General features: G+C 37.0%; 1 protein-coding gene across 1 annotated transcript in view; it reads left to right on the top strand.

Moving 5' to 3' along the window:
* The first annotated feature begins 222 nt into the window (after nt 1–222).
* Nucleotides 223–16,600, top strand: part of LOC136255459 (uncharacterized) — a 41,620-nt gene continuing 25,242 nt past the window's right edge. Inside the window, exons 1-4 of the mRNA XM_066048230.1 lie at nt 223–1,224; nt 10,876–10,896; nt 12,585–12,652; nt 13,778–13,831. Of these exons, the coding sequence (XP_065904302.1) occupies nt 328–1,224; nt 10,876–10,896; nt 12,585–12,652; nt 13,778–13,831 (1,040 nt within the window). The 5' untranslated portion in view covers nt 223–327. The remainder of the gene's footprint in view (nt 1,225–10,875; nt 10,897–12,584; nt 12,653–13,777; nt 13,832–16,600) is intronic.

Here is a 16,600-nt window from a genome sequence, read left to right as displayed (position 1 = left end):
TTACTGGACCGGCTATTGTTACCGAATTTAATTCGGCTATTGTTTACTGGACCGGCTATTGTTACCGTATCAATTCGGCTATTGTCTACTGGACCGGCTATTGTTACCGAATTCGGCTATTGTTTATAATTAGGTGGGGTCTATTGTAGAATAGACCCCACCTAATTATAAAGACCCCCTGCAAATAGACTAGTGATGCACTTTGATTCGAACTCGTATAATTTCAGTTGATGTGCTAGCTATACTGGTTATCTCGGCTTATCCTGACTTGTACCCTCGCTTGTACCGTACCAATTCGCGCACAGCTAGAGTCTATAGCTATTTTAAATGGCAATACCAACTGGAATCACCTCAAGTTTGGTACCTCTTAAAGGAGTTAAACATTTCCCGAAGAATGAGGTGGGTCGTGGTGCTTACGGAGTAGTTTACCGAGCACAGTATAACGGAAAGGATTGTGCTGCCAAGAAGATTCATGGTGTTCTCCTTGAAAATCAAGTTGGTGCTCAAGAACAGAACCATGTCTTTAGTGCTTTTCTTCAAGAATGTGCACACTGCAGCTCCCTTCACCACTCCAATATTGTGGAGTTTTGGGGCATTTGTTATCAGGCGAAAATTCCTGTGTTGATTATGGAAATGATGGACGAAAGTCTAACAAATTTTATTGAAACGAAAGCACCAAAGCCAGGTGTCTCCTATTCAACAAAGATTTTCATACTTCTTGACATTGCTAAAGGTCTCAGTTATCTTCACTCACAACAGCCACCAGTGGTGCATCGAGATTTATCACCTAATAACATTTTATTGAAAACCAACCGTGATGCTGTTTCAGTTGCTAAAATTGCAGACCTTGGTGTTGCCAAAGCGATTAAAGTTCATAGTGAAGAGACCAGAAGTAAGCTAACACAAGCCCCAGGGACAGCTGCATTCATGCCCCCTGAAGCTACTCAAAGTGACCCAATATATGAAGTTTCATTAGATGTGTTCTCATTTGGAGGAGTTACACTATTTTTGGCAACTCATGAATGGCCAAAGCCAACGGATATAACAAGTACGGATCCTACAACTGGAAAGTTGATTGCCTTTACTGAAGTTGAGCGTCGACAAAAATATTTGGATCAAATGACTGCGGAAATGAAGAAATTGAAGCCATTGACCTTATCTTGTTTAGACAATGATCTTTTAAAGCGACCTAGAATAGAGGAAGTGCTTGAGATAGTGAAAAAGGTATACCTACATGTACGCATATGGTAGCCCTACAACCAGGTCAGTGCTGCTGGCCACTAGGAACCCAGATGGGACCCAGATGCATGACGCATTATTGAAAACGGGAATATGTAGATAATGAGTGTTGTAGATCTGTGCATGATGAAGACCCTCTCAAGACTGTATTGGCTATATAGTAGAAGGTAGCATGGAGGATATGTGACCATCTCAGTGAAAACCCGGCTAGTTCCCACAACTTCCAAATTTCGTTTTATTTTCTTAGCATTATCTACATAGTCCAAGAAATGGTTCACCAAAATTTCAGTCGATTATGGTAAGTAGTTTTGGAATTACAGTGCTAGAAAGTAGGAAAAGCTGCAAGTAAATCAATTTGTACAGTGACTATACTAAAAATAAACTACAGGCGCTTACATTAGCAGCCATAACTTCCATTTGGAGTAGTCTACAAAGTTGGGATTTGACTTACAGTTTTCACCATGGATTGGCAGATCAGCTAAGGTATAGTTTTAGTCCTGCAGTCACTTGTGCATAGGCGTATGAAGGTGGTTTTATTGAGAGACGGTGACAATTTTGGTTACATCTGCTGCATCGTAAACAAATGCACATGACATGCAAACCATTGGGGCTACAGAAAGATATCTGAATTCCCCATGAGTAGGCGAATAAGATGGTGTATAGGTTTAATCGATTTAATTAATACTTTCGTTCCTGAGTAATGGCTTGATTAAAACTTGCGTAAAAGTTTCCTTGTAACATGCATAAGTTCACCAAGGTTTTTAAATTTTGTTTTTCTTAATACGCATGTTTGTGCGAACTAGACGGGTTTTCACTGAGATGGTCACATATTATAATAGTGGTATGTTGTAAGTGAGTTGGGTCATCCAGATTGTATGGGTCATTTGGATTGCATTTTTCCTGGGTCAAATGAGTCTCATCCACTTTATTGAATATTCGGGTCTGAGATCATATGTCATAAACAAACTTGATTGTACTGATAGAAATGCAGTGTATATTTCAAGAAGCTTATGCTAGCCATGCTCACCATCCAGGAATGTGTTTGCTGTCTGTTGACATACATGGATCACTGTTGCTGCTTGTAGGCAACTATTCTGGCTTAACTTGTTCCCAGTTGTACCTCTGTATACCAGTGTGTACCAATGACCATATACAATAAGATATTGAGATTGGGAGAATGGGCTGGAGCGCTGTAGCCTTAAGACCTGACCCTTAATTTGTCACGTGAGATCACGCAACCCTCCAAGATTGGGTCATGATAAATGTGTACCCCAACATCTATGACAAGGCTCTGGCTGGTGTATTTGGTGGTATGCCAACTTACCCACACCAGATGCCCCATATGGTCCCTCCTAGCTGAATATGCTACAGCGCAACCCATGTCACACTAACCAGCCATAGTTTGATACACTACATGAATAATCATGTTGTATATAAATATGGTATAGTTGCAATAGTACTGTACAGTAGGGACCACAAAGGTATGGGCATGGTCCATCACCTAAAAACTAGCCTCACTTTTCCCTGACAAAGGTAAACTATGCCCAAACAAGTCTTCAAATCGACCTGAAACCCTTTCAACAAGTTGCTAGCAATTTAAAAAAATAATCATTTAAATCCCATTTGCCATTGAATTAAATATGCATTTAATTTTGCGTCTCCCAATTTATTACTAAACAACATGTACTGTTTGTACTAATATTTGTGCCATGCAGTAATTGATAGCTGGGGCGCGCATTTAAATGAAAGCATTAACTTTGGTGCTCTTATTTCTTTTGATACAGTATGTGCTGGTTCATGCACCAGTCATAATAATGTAAAAAGTAAACAAACAAGAATTTAAAATATAGGAGTTTTAAGTTCGATTAGGGATCATAGAAATAAAAGTAGGGAAACAAGGGAGGTCACCTACACCTGAAGATATACTAGTGGACATTTAATCCTTAGTTCAATCATATAGACTTAAAGAGGGATTAAATGTCCACTAGTATATCTGCAGGTGTCCCTTGTTTCCCTACTTTTTCTATGATCCCTAATCAAACTTAAAATTCCTTCTACTTATTCATAATATGTGACCGGATTTCACATAACAAGGCTTCCACACACACAAAATCAAACTTACGATTTTACCAGAAATGGATTGCTGGTCTAATACACTATCATATTTCACACTGTACTTCCTTCAGCACTGACAAGTCTGGTTTCTGTAGCAGCTTTCTTCCGACCCTGTCAAAGCCACGAGTGTGAGATTGGCACCATTAAATGGCCATGGCTTTGTGATAATGGTGTGTAGTGAGCTGGGACTTCACAGAGAGCTCGCCAATAGTGTTCTCAGTCAATTTGGAGTAATTTGAGGGCCATGGAGGGCCATGGAGAGCCCAAACTTGGCCTATGGATTCCAGTTGTCTTCTTACTTCATTTTATACCCGTATATTAAGACCACCGTCCACCCCCCCACCCTATTACTACCACCTGTGATATTATTACCCGCTTGAAAAAAGCTGCTCAAAACAGGGCAAATTTTGGGTATCAGAAATGTATACACCCACTCAGTGATAGCTAGTGAACAGATGAACAATTGGTGCAAATTTTGTTTGCACAGCTGTAGGCACTGGGAAGTTATTACACAATGATTCCTTAAAATCGCCATATCTCCTAGCAAAGCTTTGTGCGTCGAAGCCTTGTTTTGTCAAATTCAGTCACATATTGTTTCACAGGCCTATACTACAGTAACAACTTTTTCACAATAAAATCTATGTAGCCATGTTTACTGAGTCTTTTCGTGTACATATTGCCAGCCACCCTTGATCTTACAAGTACACAAAAAATTGCAATTTTTAACTAGAGTAGGGACCAATAAGGAATCAGTCAAATACTCAGTCAGTTAGTCACTAGAAAATTCTGCTGACTGTAGACTTCATTTACTGTATCTACCATGAAGAACTTGTATTACCAATGCAATAGTATTCGATAATAAAGTTGTCACTAATTTGCATGGAAACTCTGTATGTATGTACGTATGTATGTATATACGTATTTGTATGACAAGAGTGTGGTAGCATCATTACAAGTGTAAACATGCTGCGTACTACCTTTGTAGTGTGCCATTATCAAACCCACATTTAATCTGTTATAGTATCCAACTTTTGTACTTTGAACTTAAATAGCTGTTGACAGACATTCTTGATGTTAGCTAGTACTCCAGGGAAGATCTACAAGTTGTTTACTCTGTGTAAACTATTGTTACCAGCACACAAAAAAAACTTGTTAATGTTGAGTTTCTTTGTGCATTTATATACACGAGTAGTCATCTAAGAAGTGCATTTTATACTTTGCACTGTCAACAAGGAAACTAAAGCATAGTCAACTAGACATTTAATTTTTAGACTAAAACCTTTAGGCCACTCCAAGTAGATTCATGAAACAATATTATGAATAACAACTTTTTCACCATAAAACAGTAACAACTTTTTCACTATACTACAGTAACAACTTTTTCACCATAAAATCTATGTAGCCATGTTTACTGAGTCCTTCCGTGTACATATTGCCAGCCACCCTTGATCTTACAAGTACACAAAAATTGCAATTTTCAACTAGAGTAGGGACCAATAAGGAATCAGTCAAATACTCAGTCAGTTAGCCACTAGAAAATTCTACTGACTGTAGACTTCATTTACTGTATCTACCGTGAAGAACTCATGTGTATTGCCAATGCAATAGTATTTCAAAACAGAGTTTGATAATAAAGTTGTCACTAATTTGCATGGAAACTCTGTATGTATGTACGTATGTATGTATATATGTATTTGTATGACAAGAGTGTGGTAGCATCATTACAAGTGTAAACATGCTGCGTACTACCTTTGTAGTGTGCCATTATCAAACCCACATTTAGTCTGTTATACATATCCAACTTTTTGTACTTTGAACTTAAATAGCTGTTGACAGACATTGTTGATGCTAGCTAGTACTCCAGTGAATATCTACAAGTTGTTTACTCTGTGTAAACTATTGTTACCAGCACACACAAAAAACTTGTTAATGTTGAGTTTCTTTGTGCATTTATATGCACGAGTAGTCATCTAAGAAGTGCATTTTATATTTTGCACTGTCAACAAGGAACCTAAAGCATAGTCAACTAGACATTTAATTTTTAGACTAAAACCTTTAGGCCACTCCAAGTAGATTCATGGTTTCCAATAATCTAAAGCATGCATGCAGCAAGCAGTTCATTTTTATTATTTACATAATTATTATAGCTACTGTGAGAAAGTTGTGGCCTAGAAAATAAACTAAGAGTATGATTACAGTATAAACCAAGTGGGTTATGATTCTGACTAAGGTATTAAAAATCGAAGTGTATATTTAGACGGTCACCGGTTACAGTGCAAATATTTATTTATCCAGTCATTTGTTGTATAAACATTAGGAAGTGTCACCTATAACTCGAGTATCAAACACACTAGTTGTATGAAGGTAAGTTTTTGGGTGAGCTCGCCTCGAACTCACCCAAAAACTTACGTTCATACAGACAGTGAAAGTCATCATTATGTTTAACAGGCAAACGTCAGGTTAATGTTAGGGTTAGGGTCGGATTCAGCTATAGTTTCTTCTTCACTAGACTATATAGTATTTTGTAACATTTAAATAGTACAAAAACAAGGGGAGTAGCCAGCAAGCACCGGTGGTACAGTGGTAGAGCGTAGTACTCCAAACCTGGATGTGTGGGTTCATGCCTCGGTCTTGGCACACTTTTTTCATCGTTTCTTATACTTTTATGTGCACGATTTTTTCTAAGTTTTTTTAAATAACAATGACTGGCTAAATATTAACAGTGATTAAAAATAGTACCTATTTTTCAACTGCTAGGTATTCACCTGATTAATAATTAATAAAGTGTTCAATACAGCATAAAACTATTTGGAACAGAAGAAACATTGAATCTACTGTACTTGGAAAGCCTAAACTGCTATATAACAAGTTGATGTTGTGCTACTTCTAAAAACCAGGCGTCATGCAGCTAGCTAACTCATCTGGAATAACTATAGACAGTATATACTACTATGAATTAACCAACTATGTATTACTACTTTACAATAGGGTAGTTTGGGTTGTGCAATAATATAATTAGCCATTTCTTGTATTTCGTAATTCATGAAATATTTGTAATTCATGAAATATTCGTAATTCATTCAATTACGTTGCTATGCACTGCTAAGGAAGCGTTTGTTAAATAAACCGCTTTTACCAACATATTACGCACAAAACTATCTTCTAAACTGTTTTATAGTGTGACTAACGTGTTTTTTCCCACAAATTCTCTCGACAAAGCCTCAAAGCTGCTCTTCATTTTCGTTCGCGTACGTAAGGGATACGCCCCCTTTCAACTCGAAGCGATAGGCTATTCCTGGCAGTGTACGAGGCCTGCACCGTTGTTTTTCAGTTGTTAAATGCCTGAAAACCTCAAGGGGAAAGTAGTCTGAGGAAAGTCACCACACCTGTATTTCAGTCCGCCGAAAAGAAACCACCTCAGAGCAAAGTTTACCTGTGCAGAAGTTTAATACAGACTTCATTTCACTTTTACTTCTTACGTAAAAGCTGCCTTTACCGTTTAATATTAAACGATTTTGCTCACGTGGGTGCGTACGGACAAACATAGGTAGATAGATAGATAGGTACACACACACACACTTTTACGAAAACAATTTCAGTAAACCAGGCGCACGCCCACAGCCGGCCTTCGGCCGGCTGTGGGCGTGCGCCTGGTTAAAAAGTGTCAGATTAAACATCCTGCAGGCCTTCTAGAAAGACAATCTTTGGTAGATCAGTACACTGTTTTATTGCATGGGGAAGTGGCAAGAAAGTGCTAAACTCTATGAGCTTCTGGACTGTAAACATCGTAAAAGCACTCTATGAATAATGTTTTGGGAAACCAGTAGGTGAGATCCCCAACACAATAATTGTATTCATGGTGGACCAATTAAACAATAAATTTTTTGACTGAACAACGCTTGTAATTGTTTTGTATAAGTCAAGCATTATATAAGCAACTTTAAAGTTTAATGACAAGAACCAGAAATGTTTGATATCAATCAGATAGGCACTATAGCTACATATTACTCATTACATTACATTCTGTTTCATTCCACTATGCATACTGTGTTTCACAACTTCCCCAACAGACAACCAAAATAAAATTAGATCAGGAAACCTTTGAAAGTGCTGGGAGAGCTGTTGTTGGCAGTGTTGGGCAAGTTACTTTGTAAAAGTAACTAGTTACATATTACATATTACTTGCAACTGAACTATTTAGTTACAGTTACATATTACCCATAAAATAAAGTAACTGTAATAATATTACATATTATATTACTTTGTGTCCACAGCCTTAAGCTGTCACGTGTGAAACTACCACCTTATCACGTGACATGATTGCGCTGTTGGACAATATGCAAATTTTGGTTGTAAGTAAGAAGCTGGTGAATAAGCTTCGCCTCGTTACTTCGCTGTGGCTAGGCATTACTCAGAGGATAACTAACGAGATTAATAACTTCGTTACTTGTAGTAATAATATTACGTAATATTAGACTCGTTACAGTAACTATATTACTTATGTAACGCGTTACATTTGTAAGTAAAGTAGCTTGCGTTATATTACCTGTTTTTATAGCGTATTTCGTTATATTACTTTGTTACCACAAAAGTAATAATATTACGTAACGCGTTACATAAGTAGCGCGTTACTCCCAACACTGGTTGTTGGTAACATTCTTGTAGCCAACTAGTCTATGTGGTTAGAAAGGATATATATAGTGGCATTGGGCAGCCTCCTATATGTCATTACAAGCTACTCTTTTGTATATGGGTAAAGAAAAGTCCCACTCTTTTACACTAAATGTATAATGCAGATGAGTAACTACAGCAGCAGGTGGAGTCATTGTAGGTCATTTTCAGAATTGACAAAACAATTTTAGTGGTATCCATAATTTACTGTAAGTGACTGTGTTTAATGGTTCACCTAATCCCCAAGGTTAAGAAATTGGGCATTGCTGCATTCTTTAGTAAAATTGGCAGATCTCTTTGTCAGAGTGCTCCCATCTGTTAACTGCACTTATAGCACTTATGTGGGCCTGTCATTACTGCAATGGTTGTAAACTCATGGGTACAAGGCCAGGGAATCCAGCTGATAGTAAATGCATATATAAATTACATTGCTGCTGCACTATGTGTAAGAGCACTGGCTCAATTGAGATTGTTATGGTTTCCCTTTGAAAATATTGATGTGGCTGAAATCAGTTTGAGGGAAAGATGATGATGCTACGCAGTTTGCATACTAGCAGCAAAGTATCAGTGATGGTAAAACTGCATCCATAGCTATTGTATAAAAAGCCTGGGTGAAAAAGTTGTGAAATCAAAGGTGGCGGCCAAGAAATGGCTGCAATGATGTTAATGCTAAAAATTTTTAATAATGGCTGTGTGCACTGTTAAAATTTATTGGCATTAAAATCATTGATTGCAGCCGTTTCTTGGCTGCCACCTTTGATTTCACAACATTTTTCACCAAGGCTTTTTAAGGCTGCACCATTTTTTCACAGCTTGGCTGTTTTTGTGTGGATTTTGTATATAATAATGATATAGCTGACCCTTAATTAATGCAGTCCACCCTGCTGGGCAGTTGCACATGTGGCATGTGACTACCACAGTATGCACAAGGCTAGGCAATCATCAGAAAGGACAGCTTTCCACTTTTATTTAAGCTTGATTCAAAAATTTCAAGATCGAGATACTTTAATAGAGCAGTCAGTTGATTTAATACTGCAATCATATAGCTAAGTACTCTTAGACTAATAAACCATAAGCAACTAAAGATGCACCATGCATCCCTTTAAATTCGGGATTTATTTATGTTTTGTAATGATTATAGCAATTAGGCTAGAAAACTAGGCCCCATGGTCAAAATAAATAGAAGAATGTTTCAGAACAGTGTAGTTGCAACAGATTGGCAATCCTACGTAGTTGCACAGCATACCATAATTTGATTTTTTTTGTCATAAAATAATTTTCGTATACAAAAATTCTACAAAAATTTCTATTTTTACATAAGATCGAATTACTCTAATAGAGCAGTCAATCACATGAATCATACGAAAATATTTTTACATGAAAATTCTTATCATGGAATTTTTTTGCACAAAAATTATGGTACATTTTATAGATCTACAGTGTACTTTCAATTGTAAATATACAACTTCAGGGGATTGCATCCTATTGTATATCTTAAATCCCCGACTGTAGCTACTGCTACATTTATGGTGTACCCCATTGTATGTTATGCATATAATTATCAAGAAAATTCTCTACAGTGATTCTAAAGGTGCATGTTCCATACAGATGAAAATTTTAAAAGCCATCTGAAAGTCTTTAAGAATAGAGATGACATTGCTAGTTGTAGCAGTTAAAGTGTTTTAGCATCAATTGTAATTCATCTTCTGGGGGTACACTCCAAGATCTCTGAAATACAACACAATGCTGTTTCTTTAAAAGGCCATAATTATGTGACCAAATTTTGATATTGTTGATCTACGCACACACCAGTGAAGTTCACTTTTCACCATGAATGGATAGTCATGCCAATACACTACACATTTGCACCACAGCCATGTCACTGATTTAATTTTCATGAGTGGATTTCTAGAGATGTTGCCTGCCACTCAGCTGAAACACAAAACTAGCAACATGGACAGCCTTGAACAGTTGCCCAAATGATTTCCACATAAATTATTTTCAGTGACACAGGGAGGACCCAATGTTAAGACTGGAGACACCATATGATCCACTCAGCCATTTTCTGTTCATATACCAATTTCCTTCCCACCACCCCATAGTAACATGCTTGTGTTATATATGCCATAATGAAAAACTGTGCCCAAAACTGTTGTTATATCAGTAACTACTGTAGCTTGCTATGGATTAAAGTGTGAGACAAACACTATGCATGGCAAAAATTTCAAACTCGTTGCTTATGACCTTCCCAAGTTATACATACTGGATTGAAATGTTTAAAACCACATATCTCACAATCTATTGATGTGCATAGATTGATGGTTTTTCCAAATTATTAGGTCACATACATGCTACAATATTGATGTGCTTGTCAGTCATTATATAGAACTGTTAATTACTTCAAGAAACTGAACTCAAATAATGCCTCAATGTCTTTCAACATGCAGTGATTTACAATGCATATTCAGTCAAGATTGTTACCAAATCAGCCACAGAAAGCAAACTTTTCAATTTTTTCCCATGCCCCTAAAACCCCCTAGTTAGAGCATGCTGAGTGTGCTTTGCATACTGAGTGAGTGACTTCTATAGTTTCCCTTCCTAAGCATATCTCTGTGGCTACCAGTTTGGATAAACCTGCAACCTCCTCTGGATCTGCCACTGTGGCTGCATGTTCCAGTGTGTGTTACTGAGAGGTGCACTTTTAAATTTCTTGGTCACACAATTTAGTATCAGGATCTTGCAATTGATATAGAGGTTTAAATCTGATAAGTATACAGTATAACATGTACTGCATTTATTACATAATATAAATATTTATATGTTAACATTTTTTATCTTTTCTTTTCTTAGGCATGTCCTGATTACTATGAGGTAGGCATATATTATAACATTTATGTATTTAAAGTTTTATCAATAATTACAACGTACATTACCTGCAAAAATCAGGTATATGTGTGGACACATAAAATTTGTCTATTTCTTTTTAATTAAATTATTATGACTCAACTTTTTTTATTAGGACACACAATAGTGTGTCATGCAGCCAAGGAAAGCCAATGTATCCAGGTATCAAGTGTGCATTTTACAGGAACCAAGAAAATTTCATGCATTCGTACCTCAGTAATGGCTAAACAGAAGTAACTCATTTTTGTGAAGCATCCCTTGAGGTGGGGAATCATCTAGTCTGGCAGCGCATGCCCCTTCCCTTTTAGAGTAAGGGCCTGGTGACCACAGCGTATGGTACCTGTGCTACTACCACTATAGTGGTAGAGCCAATCAAATTGCAGTATCCAGTTTAAATAAGTATTTGTGACGTAAAACGTGTAGTTTGTGCCATGAATAACACAATAACCATGGAAACTGAATTCAGAATAGTTGGAAAGCAGCTGATACTCTCCAAGTGAGACTCCAAGATGCACATGCCATAAAGACTTACGTTGAGAAGTATGAAGTTTTGTACTTTCTTCACCGAGTTACAACAGATAATTTATTACGTCAAGCACAATTTGAAACCACGTTTGAATTATGGTCGCACAAGTACTGTATGCTACAGTCACCAGAACCTTACTCTATGCAAAGGGAGCAGGCACTGCCAGACTAGGGTATCATCCATACCAAATTTGAGCTTAATCAGTCTTTGAGATACATACCTTCAAATTTTGTCTTATCTCTTTGTGTTATTCATCTTCCATAAATGTTTTTGCACCACATACAAAAACTGCCATAACTCATGCAAGCCTTATTGGATTCTTTTTTAAATTTAGAGAGTGTAAGAGCATACTATAGCACATTTATCCTCCAATTATTTGTGAAAAAATTGGTAGAACTAGTGCAATTTTATGGGCGATTTTCAAAAATTCCAAAGCAATTTTTTGTCATGCCTGCAAGGTAAACTACTGACAGAAACAACTAGAAATTGGTATACAGATAGGCTGACCATCGTAGTGTGGACCTTTTGTAATATCTGAGACTATTAGAAGAGTATAAAGCAAAAGCAAAGCTGTACAATTGAGATACTCTAATAGAACAGTCACCAAGAGTTTTTTATAATGTACATGAAATCTGCAAAATAATACTGTTCAGGATTTGAACCACACCTACACAATCAAACCCTTACCACTCTTCCAGTTGTTCATCCCAGTTAATTTCTATCTTGAAAATAAAAGTTTAGTTTACTATACACCAGAATGGTAAAGTTTCAGATCTAACAGTGGAAATTCTAGATTGTTCTATATGCATTGTATTAGAAGTGCTCAGAAAAAAGTGCACTGTATTAAAAAAAGTAATAGGCTATGTACCAAACCTACACAAGAGTCATGCAATCAAGTTACTCTAGTAGAGCATTTGGCAATAGTTGTCATGCATTTCTGCTTATTCATGCATGCATACCTTAGGCAATGGTGCAGTTTCAAAATGGGGATTTCTTATGTGGTGCTGTAATTAGAAATAAATTAGAAATGCAATTTACTAGAGATTTGAACATGGTAGATAAAAACTATTATATTAGTATTTATATGACTACATGCATGTGTATTTGATATTAAGAGTGTCTTCTCTAGCTGAATGATTTAGATGATGAGCTTCATGATAACAATGAAGTGTTGAATTCAAACAAAACACCAGAAGAGTAAGTCACACAGCGATTCTACTTAAAGAGTCTTACATTTTCTACTATAGTAATAGCAATATCCTTCCATCCATAGGGCTGGGTGGTACAGTAGCTCAGTATTAACCATTATGCCGTGATATATCAATGTAATGATACTTGTATCAGCCAAATTTTGGTGATGATATTATCACGATAAATAACAGTCAGTTACCCCAGTAATTATACACTTTCAACAAAATTGTTAACCAAATGAAAATATTGTGATACCTATATTTTTCCATGAATTGCCATGATAATAAATGTACCAAACCGCACAGCTTTACTATCCAATCCATTCATCCACTGTATCCAATATTCATACATTGTATAGTCTGGTAGTAGAGCAACGAACCAGGAATACTTCCAATTCTGTAGGTTGCTAAAATTTAAAAAAACAAAACTAAACAACATTTTCTATTGACTGACTACCTAACTCCACGAGGTTTCATTTTATGTTGGATTTGCTTTGACCCATCACTTGCTTTTTGGTTTACTGCAGGAGATACTGTATCAATTCTTTTCTCTAGTAAAGCAATTATGGTATCAATTCATGGGTAGCATGGCAATGGCTTCAGGTGCTGTTTATCTCACAGGAATAATTTTGCAACCATTGAAGTAAGCAGGCTAACTGCATACACATTATTCATTATTCTTTGTATGTAGAGCTGTGCAATGGGCAGAACATACAGTAGCATTGGTTTTTCAGCATTAATCTTAGCCATTAGTTGACACATGAGTTTTTTCAACTTTTATGCATGGTTCATTCGAAATATTATTGTTGCTGTCATCCTTGCTGCCAGATATGTACGTGTACCGGTATGTATTGTAACTATTGCTTGAGGTATCAGTAGATAATTACTGTATGATGAAATACGTACATGTACCTGAACAGCAAGTTGAAAACAACACGGAATTGAATCAGTTTGAAAAAAATGAACTAATTGTTTTATTGGCTGGTTTATAATTGGATCTAGTTGTTGACAAGCTATTCATGTCCTCAGTGTTGTTTAGTACTACTGATGCATTGTAATTTTTGTATTGTGCAGTATATCAGTAGATAATACGTCCATACACACATACCTACTGTATGTGTATTGCCCACAGAAATGAAGAAAAGAAGCAACCATCAACTGAGAAGTGCTCCCCGCCTCACCTTTGGTACTTGTACATATGTGTAGAATGTCCTTGCATCATCAAATGGCTATAGTAAACATTTTAAAGCACTATGAGTAGTAAATATGTTTACTCCCTCCTTGGAGGAATATATATCTAATCCAAAACAGCCAAGCTGTAAAAAAAGTGTGCGGCCCTCAGAAAGGCTATGGTGAAAAAAGATGTGAAATCCAAGGTGGCGACCAAGAAATGGCTGTGATGGTAGGTTAATGGTAAAAATTTTAATAACGACAATTCAGGTGAATTTTTGTGCCGCTTCACAAAATTTACCTAAATTGTCATTATTAAAATTTTTACCATTAACCTACCATCACAGCCATTTCTTGGCCGCCACCTTGGATTTCACATCTTTTTTCACGATAGCCTTTCTGAAGGCCGCACACTTTTTTTACAGCTTGGCTGTTTTGGATTAGATTTCATTTCTTTTTGTATTTGTATACCCCAAAGCCGACCTATGGCCAGCTTTGGGACTTTTTTAACCTATTTTTTTTTTCTTTACTACAGGAAGAAGAAAAGATGAAGTAGATGTACTTTAAATATTTTATCAGTAAATGTACAAATTATATATAAAATACATATGTGACCGGATTTGCGAAAAGGGGCCTTCCAAACACATCCAATTTGCCAACTTTGACAATTGATAACTTCAGATTAGAAAGAGCTATTGCCTTGACAATTGGGCAGTGGTGTGCACCACTATAGCTGAATACATGGTGAAATTTTCAGGTTAATATGTTACTTGAACACTGCGTTATGATCTCCAACGTTTACGGAATTGGATGTGTGTGGAAGACCCCTTTTCGCAAATCCGGTCACATATATTGATTACAGAAATCTCCATGGTGGTTTCTTTGTAACTGAACACTCTACAAGGTGACTTCTTCTAATTGCTCTCTCTACAGGGTGAATTGTTTGTAGCTGAATTCTGACAGGTGATTTGTTTGCAGCTGAGCTCTTTACAGAATGGTTTCTTTGTAGCTGAACTCTCTATAAAAGGTAACTTCTTCTAGCTGATCTCTCTACAGGGTGATGTGTTTGTAGCTGAATTCTGTACAGGTGATTTGTTTGCAGCTGAGCTCTTTACAGAATGGTTTCTTTGTAGCTGAACTCTCTAAAAGGTAACTTCTTCTAACTGATCTTTCTACAGGGCAATTTGTTTCTGGCAGAATTTTCTACAGGGTGATTTCTTTGCAGCTGAACTCTCTACATGGTGGTTTCTTTGTAGCTGAACTCTCTACAAAGTAATTTCTTCTAGCTGATCTCTCTACAGGGAGATTTGTTTGTAGCTGAACTATCTACAAGGTAACTTCTTATAGCTGATCTCTCTACAGGGTGATTTGTTTGTAGCTGAATTCTGTATAGGTGATTTGTTTGCAGCTGAGCACTTTACAAAATGGTTTCTTTGTAGCTGAACTCTCTACAAGGTAACTTCTTCTAACTGATCTTTCTACAGGGTGATTTGTTTGTAGCTGAACTATCTACAAGGTAATTTCTTCTAGCTGATCTCTCTACAGGGTGATTTGTTTGTAGCTGAATTCTGTACAGGTGATTTGTTTGCAGCTGATCTCTTACAGAATGGTTTCTTTGTAGCTGAACTCTCTACAGGGTGATTTGTTTGTAGCTGAAATCCCTACAAGGTAACTTCTTCTAGCTGATCTTTCTACAGGGCGATTTGTTTGTAGCTGAGTTCTCTACAGGGTGTTTGTTTGCAGCTGAATTCTCTACATGGTGGTTTCTTTATAGCTGAACTCTCTACAAGGTGACTTCTTCTAGCTGATCTCTCTACAGGGTGATTTGTTTGTAGCTGAACTCTCTACAGGTGATTTGTTTGTAGCTGAACTCTCTACAAGGCGATACTTCTAGGTGATCTCTCTACAGGATTCCTTGTTTCTAACTGAACTCTCAACAGGGTGATCTGTTCATAGCTGAACTTTCTACTGGGTGATTTGTTTGCAGCTGAACTCTCTAAATGGTGGTTTCTTTGTAGCTGAACTCTCTACAAGGTAATTTCTTCTAGCTGAACTCTCTACAGGGTGACTTGTTTCTAGCTGATCTCTCTACAGGGTGATCTGTTCATAGGTGAACTTTCTACAGGGTGATTTGTTTGCAGCTGAACTCTCTACATGGTAGTTTCTTTGTAGCTGAACTCTCTACAATGTGACTTCTTCTAGCTGAACTTTCTACAAGGTGACTTGTTTCTAGCTGATCTCTCTACAGGGTGACTTGTTTGTAGCTGAACTCTCTACAGGTGATTTGTTTGTAGCTGAACTCTCTACATGGTGGTTTCGTTGTAGCTGAATTCTCTACAAGGTAACTTCTTCTAGCTGATCTTTTTACACTGCATATTTGTTTGTAGCTGAGTTCTCTACAGGGTGATTTGTTTGCAGCTGAACTCTCTACATGGGAGTTTCATTGTAGCTGAACTCTCTACAATGTGACTTCTTCTAGCTGAACTCTCTACAGGGTGACTTGTTTCTAGCTGAACTCTCTACAGGTGATTTGTTTGCAGCTGAACTCTCTACATGGTGGTTTCTTTATAACTGAACTCTCTAAAGGGTGATTTGTTTGTAGCTGAACTCTCTACAGGGTGATCTGTTCATAGCTGAACTCCCTATAAGGTAACTTCTTCTAGCTAATCTTTCTACAGGGCATTTGTTTGTAGCTGAGTTCTCTACAGGGTGATTTGTTGCAGCTGAACTCTCTACATGGTAGTTTCTTTGTAGCTGAACTCTCTACAAGGTGACTTGTTTCTAG

The sequence above is a fragment of the Dysidea avara genome, chromosome 5, assembly GCF_963678975.1.
Source record: "Dysidea avara chromosome 5, odDysAvar1.4, whole genome shotgun sequence".
Lineage (NCBI taxonomy): Eukaryota > Metazoa > Porifera > Demospongiae > Dictyoceratida > Dysideidae > Dysidea > Dysidea avara.
Note: the sequence above shows the minus strand (reverse complement) of the source record. Positions and strands in the feature narration are given on the sequence as shown.